The following is a 7,461-nucleotide window of genomic DNA, read 5'->3' as shown; positions in this document are numbered from 1 at the left end:
GAGGAGAATCTGCAGGATGCCGAAGCTTGACATCTTGAATACTTTCTTCATCATAACATGTCAACTTCTTTGCATCTTTGGCATTGCTAAACATACGCTTGAATCTTGATTTGATGGGAAAATACCATACAACCCTTCTTATATCGTGATGCATTACATTTAGGACATAACTTTAATGAAGCATACTCATTAAAAAAAAGATGCAATCATTTTCACAAACATGTATACTAGTGTAGTCCATGCCTATGGAGTGTAACATTTGTTTTACATCATAGGTTCAAGAATGGAGCACATTATCTTCCGACAACATATTCTTCAGAAGTGGAAGCAAGTCGGTGAAACTCTTATTGGTCCATCCATTAACAGATTTCAACTTATACAACCTTGACACCGCTGCCAATCATGTGAATTTAGTACAACCATCATATAATGGTTTCTCAGCATCACTTATCAACCGCTGAAACATCTCATGACATTCCTGAAGATCTTCTTCGACAACGTTTGTCATTTCCTCGAAATGATCGTCTTCATATGTATTTGTGTAGTTGTCTTTCATAAGTATCTCATCATCACAATCCATAACGTCTCTCTTCTCACCATGTCTTGTCCAACATATGTAACTTTGATCAATGCCATGACACACTAAATGGGCTTTTAACTCATTTGGAGTAATTCAGTTTGAGTAACAACATCTTAAGCAATGACATACAATTCTATTAGGATTTTCAGTATTCTCAATTGCAAACCTAACAAATGATTTGACTCATTTTTCATACTCCTTCGTCAATCGATTGACACTCGACCATTTTCGATCCATTTTCTATTAACAAAAAAATATAATAAGCGTAAATCCCTAAAGCGTGGAGTTAAGCTCATCAAGCAGAGCAAATGTATTATTATGATCGGAACCCTAACTCATAATTCAATACAAGCTAAATATAATATAATTAAAAAGGCAAATAACTATAATAAAAACTCACTTTCAATTTGGTGTTGAATACGTGAATGATGATTTTGAGGTTAAACGAGTGAAGGATTTTCAAATCGGTGTTGAATGATTTTCGTGTTGAATGAGAGAATGATTTTCGGTGTTGAATGAGCGAATGATTTTGAGGTTGAATGATTTTCGAAGTCGATTTTGAGAGTAAATGTGTATTGGGATTGCTGATGAATGAGTGAGAATGCGGGAACATTTTAATTTTTTAGGGTCTAATAGTATCTTCAACCGCGCATAATTACGATGTCACTGTCAATGATACCTAATCAACAGCGCAACCTAAAGGCAACGTTGTGGAAGATATAATAATTTTTTTACTAATTCATTTTTTTAATGAAATTCAAATTAGTAATTATGTTATGACATTCGATTAATGACAATTAATTAAATATATAGAACAATTAACAATGCCAATAAATAACATCCAAACAATTAATCGATTAAGCATTGTGTTAAGCGATTAAGTGCAAAGGAAATAGTTTTGATTATATCGACAACGTTTCTTACCGTATGCGCTGTTGTACAACTAAAAGAGAATGAATGAGGGATAAGTATTCAACATCGCTTCTTTGTCCATGTGTTGTTGAATTCAATGTAATCAACATCGCATTATTAAAAAAGCATTGTTGTAGGGGTATAACAATAACGCAATAATACAAAAGCGCTGTCGAAGACCATTATTCCTAATTCTACAAAATTACGCACATAACAGAAAATATCCAGATGCGTACAGAAACAGAACATAACAACAACATGAATGCATGTAGAAACACCAAATGACAACTATATCAACACAACTAAATTTCAACTGAATTTATATATTGAACATTAATTACACTGTTTACATAAATATATACATAGACCAAATCATATATATTACATTGAACATTAATTGATTCCCTAAGCTACAATCTATGCAAAACAAAACTAAGTACAAATTTTGACCATTGTTCTCTAATATGGTTGACTTAGTCATCTGTATATGATTTGCCAACAAACTTGATTTCATTAGTTAGCCACTACTGAATGATCTCATTCATGAATTTCAGCACGTAATAGTTGCAATCTACCTCATTTATTTGGCAAGGGGTCTAAAATTAAAATGAAGTAAACATATAAGCATAACATTAGTTGGTCATTACACATATAATTGTTTGAGATGATTTGTGTCAATACCTGTATACGAGTCCACTTGATTTTGCTGGGATTTAGTAACTTGTTTCGACCACGATTATTCAATTTGTAAACTTTCATCACACTAAACAATAGATAATTACTTAATTAATAAACAACAAGAAAAGTGAAAGTGTAACTAAAAGTTTAAATGAGTAGTCCACTTACTTAGAAAACATCTCTTTCATAGCGGCATAGTAGTTTATATTACCACGTGCCAATGAGTCAAAGTAGTATATTTCTTCATTGACCCGATTGATGACAACCAAAACCCAATGTTGCTTAACAAAATATATGTACATGGTTAGGAAATGTTAAGCACAACAAACATACTAAAGAAAGAAATATAAAAGACAATTAGAAAATATTCATCAGGTATTAAAAGGTGCAAGAAATTAATCTGTATCTTCTTTATGATGGATGAGATTATCTGTAATTCGTTCTGTTTTTTCTCCAATCTCATTTTTTCGTACGACATCAAAGCGGTAAGGTGTGGAGATATGAACATCACCTTTTTCTTATTTACCTTAATAAAATTTACATACAAGTACCTAATATATATAACACAAATGTTAGTTAATTATAACACACCGTTAAGAAAACATAATTTATCTCATATATATACATACATCACTTGCACCTATACAATCACGTTTATATACATCCTGAACTTCACTCATGCCAACGTATTCATCAATATTATCCATGTAGACTTCCTTGGGAATTGATATAATTATCATATCATCTCCCATCTTCTGTACATGCTCCATCAGCTGAGTACAATAGTTGGTAGTCTTCTTAGAGCTCCCATCCCCAGAAGATGGCTTCGACTTTTGGGTGCTACTGAGGGTGGAATGTACATTTTCCTGAAATATTCAATAAAAACATATCAATTATAGATCAATATATATAATATGAGTGAGCATAAGGTGAAAAATCATACCTTAGGAACATAAGAGTGGTATAGAAATGAGAGCAGAATGATTCCCATCCCCCACATCAGTTAGAGTTTTATGAGTGCAGGCTTCATAGAACAGAAATTGATTGCAATGATGGGTGAAGACTAGCCAAGTGGTGTTTTCAGCCAGGTGTACCAGTGCCCTCCAGGCATGGTATTGGACAATTGGACCGGAAAGGATGTTGCTAGCTGTATTTATGGTCCAATGTAATTGTAAAATGTTTTTGGCATTTCTGAACTTGTTTGATCACCATTTGCCTAGCCTTGGGCATTTGGATCTTGTGTTAATAAGGGCATGTTTTATCTTCATCAGTGTGATTTCTAATAAAACAAAGCATCGCTTTTCATTCCATTTCTTGTACGATTTTATTTTTTATTGCACTTTCCGCCTAAACCAATCAATAAACCAATCTGATATAAACCACTAAACCATAATGCAGATCTAACATCAAATCTATATCTAATGACATTGTTAATAATCATTTGCCAAATTTTGATCATCCGATAAATCAAGCAGAGGAAGATGATAATGACGAAGACTGGGAAGCGTCACCTAAATTGTTGAGATTAGTCGAACAGGAAAGCCGAGAAATTCAGCCTCATGGGGAACCCGTCGAATTATTGAATTTGGGTTCAGAGATAGAGAAGAAAGAGGTTCGGGTAGGCACAATCATGAATAGTATTGAGCAAGGAAAACTCATCGCGCTTCTACATGAGTACAAGGATGTATTCGCTTGGTCATATGAGGAGATGTCGGGTCTAGATCGGAACTTAGTGGAACACAAACTGCCACTAGAAGAAGACTCTAAACCTATAGAACAAAAGTTGCGAAGGATGAGACCAGACATCTCCTTAAGAGTCAAAGAGGAAGTGGAGAAATGGTTAGAATCTAAGTTCGTGACGGTATCTACTTACCCTGAGTGGGTGGCGAACATAGTTGCAGTGCGAAAGAAATGAGGGAAGGTCTGGATATGCGTTGACTATAGAGACCTTAATCGGGCCAGTCCAAAGGATGACTTTCCTGTGCCACACATCGATGTTTTAGTCGATAACACATCCGATCATGCTTTATTCTCATTCATGGACGGATACTCCGGGTACCACCAGATTAAGATGGCTCCAGAAGACATAGATAAGACAACCTTCATTACCCCATGGGGTACCTTCCGCTCTCTAGTGATATCATCCGGGTTAAAGAATGCTATAGCCACCCATCAAAGGGCCATGGTTGCCATTTTTCATGATATGATGCACAAGGAAATCGAGATCTATGTCGACGATATCATTTGCAAATCTAAATCATAAGAAGAGCATGTCACCAATCTGCGAAAACTCTTTGAGAGATTACGAAGGTATCAGCTCAAGTTGAACCCAGCTAAATGCAGTTTTGGAGTGAGGTCGGGCAAAGTCCTGGGCTTCATTGTTAGTCAGAAAGGCATAGAGGTTGATCCTAAAAAGATCAGAGTCATCGTTGAGATGCCAGTTCCTCGAACAGAGAAAGAAGTCAGAGGATTCTTGGGTCGACTGAACTATATCTCTCGATTTAGCTCTCAACTAACTGCAACTTGTGAACCCATATTCAAGTTATTGAGGAAGAATCAAGCGGTGAAATAGAATGAAGACTGCCACACAACATTCGACAAAATCAAACAATACTTGACAGAACCTCCGATGTTGATGCCTCCAGTCCCAAGCCGAACCCCTAATCATGTATTTAACAGTGTTGTATGAGTCCATGGGTTGTATTCAAGGACAATATGATGTGTTAGGGAAGAAAGAGCAGATCATTTATTACATGAGCAAGAAATTCACTAATTGTGAAAAGAGGTATTCTCTGTTGGAACGCACTTATTGTGCCTTGGCTTGGGCTACGCGTCGTCTCAAGCAATACATGTTGAGCCGCACTACTTGGTTGGTATCTAAAATGGATTCGATTAAGTACATATTTGAGAAGCCTATTATGACGGGGAGAATTGCTAAATGGCAAGTGCTATTATCTGAGTATGATATCATATATGTCACCCAGAAGGCAATAAAAGGAAGTGTCCTTACCGTTATTTTGCCAGCCAACTGGTAGACAAAGGGGATTTGATAAATGAAGAATTCCCCAATGAAGGAATTATGATGATATCTCCAAGCACTAAAATAGAAGGAGATAGATGAGCTCTGGTGTTCGACGAGGCTTCCAATATACTTGGACATGGGATATGGGCAGTATTGATCTCCCTAGAGAATAAATTCATCCCGATTACTGCTCGGCTATGCTTTGACTGCACAAACAACATAGCAGAGTATGAAGCATGTGTCTTGGGTTTGGAAGCTGCATTGGAGTCAAGAATCAAGTCCATAGAAGTATTCGGAGACTCTGCTCTGGTGATTCATCAAGTAAAAGGGGAATGGGAGACTAGAGACACTAAGTTGGTACCATATAGAGATCATATCCAAAAATTGATCGCCCAATTTGAGAAAATAGACTTTTACCATATCCCAAGGGAAGATAATCGGTTGGTTGATGCCTTAGCGACTTCGTCATCCATGTTCCAGATAGATGGAAAGCAAATGCAAGTTATCAGAATAACAAGCAAAGATCAACCAGCATACTGCTATGAAATTGAATCTAAGTCTGATGGAAAGCCTTAGTATCATGACATAATGACATACCTCAAGAGCCAAGAATATCCTCCCGAGGCCACGGAAAATGATAAAAGGACTCTACGAAGGTTAGCTATGGGTTTCCTTCTAAACGAAAATGTGATGTACAAAAGAAACTATGATATGATGCTATTGAGATGTGTAGAAGCCAAGGAAGCAGAGAAAATCATCCAAGAGATACATGAAGGAATGTTTGAGACTCATATGAATAGGCATTCAATGGCTCAGAAAATCCTGAGAAGAGGCTATTTCTGGTTAACAATGGAAAGCGATTGTTGTGATCATGTGCGGAAGTGTAACAAATGCCAGGTTTATGCCGACAATATTAATGCACCTCCCAACCTACTAAATGTTTTGTCTGCGCCCTGGCCGTTTTCTGTGTGGGGTATGGACATTATTGGCCCGACCGAACCAAGGGCTTCCAATGGTCATCGCTTCATCCTTGTTGCAATTGACTATTTCACCAAGTAGGTCGAGGCGAGTTCATATGCCAGCGTGACTTGTAAGGTGGTGCTCAAATTTGTGAAAAAAGAGTTAATTTGCCGCTATGGTTTAACTCAGAAAATTATCACAGATAATGCTACCAATCTCAACGACAAGATGATGACGAAGATGTGTGAAGAATTCAAAATCAAACATCACACATCTTCGCCCTACAGACATAAGATGAACAGAACAGTGGAGGCAGTGAATAAAAATATAAAGAAGATAGTCCAGAAAATGGTGGTGACCTACAGAGATTGGCATGATATGTTACCCTTTGTACTTCATGGTTATCAGACTTCTGTCCTCACATCAATTGGGGCAACGCCCTACTCGCTGGTTTATGGGATGGAAGCAGTGATGCCGATAAAATTCGAAATCCCATCATTAAGAGTGCTTGTTGAAGCTGAACTAGAAGAGGCATAATGGGTCCAAGCCCGACATGATCAGTTGAATCTTATTGAAGGAAAAAGGTTGGCAGCCATATGTCATGGTCAATTATACCAAAGAAGGATCACGAGGGCACATGCTAAAAAGGTGTGCCCTCGAACATTAAGGGAAGGTGATCTAGTACTCAAGAAGATTTTACCTATTCAAAAGGATCACCGGGAAAGTGGACACCCAATTACGAAGGCCCGTATGTGGTAAAGAAAGCCTTCTCAGGAGGAGCTCTCCTTCTGACCAACATGGACGGAGAAGACCTTCGTCTCTCCGTAAATTTTGATGCAGTGAAGAGATATTATGCTCGAAGCGACTTCATAGAAAAAAGAGAAACGAAAAAAAAAACTCAATTTCTAAGGAATATTATTGTAATGAGTACAGTCATTATTTATAAAATTGCATGCATGTTTAGGTGAAAATAGATAATGATGTAAACAAATTCCCATAAGGTGTGAATTCTGAGATAATTGTTTCCGATGACACAAGGCTTCTTTGTAACCCCTAAACACTTATGAAGATACCCATGGTCACCCTATTTTAGCCCAGACTTTATGAAGGATGATCAATTCATAAAATAGAAATCTGATCTTAGGCAAAAAGTAGGACAAAAACACATCAGACCCTCAATCGTATAAAAAAGCGAAGCAATAAAATCACGAGATGAATAATTGGAAATAGGATATTGGAGAAAAAGAGATGTAGTGGGAAGGGAAACACAATTTGAGCCTTAATATCTATGTTCTTGAAAACCATTTAG

General features: G+C 36.9%; 1 protein-coding gene across 1 annotated transcript; it reads left to right on the top strand.

Moving 5' to 3' along the window:
• On the top strand, positions 4,209 to 5,768 carry LOC109342288. Its single transcript, XM_019580301.1, has 3 exons — positions 4,209 to 4,287; positions 4,435 to 4,695; positions 5,344 to 5,768. The coding sequence occupies exons 1-3, from the start codon at positions 4,209 to 4,211 to the stop codon at positions 5,766 to 5,768; spliced, it is 765 nt and encodes a 254-aa protein (XP_019435846.1).

This window comes from Lupinus angustifolius, chromosome LG03, assembly GCF_001865875.1.
Source record: "Lupinus angustifolius cultivar Tanjil chromosome LG03, LupAngTanjil_v1.0, whole genome shotgun sequence".
Lineage (NCBI taxonomy): Eukaryota > Viridiplantae > Streptophyta > Magnoliopsida > Fabales > Fabaceae > Lupinus > Lupinus angustifolius.
The sequence above is the reverse complement of the archived record's forward strand: the minus strand, read 5'-3'. Positions and strand labels throughout refer to the sequence as shown.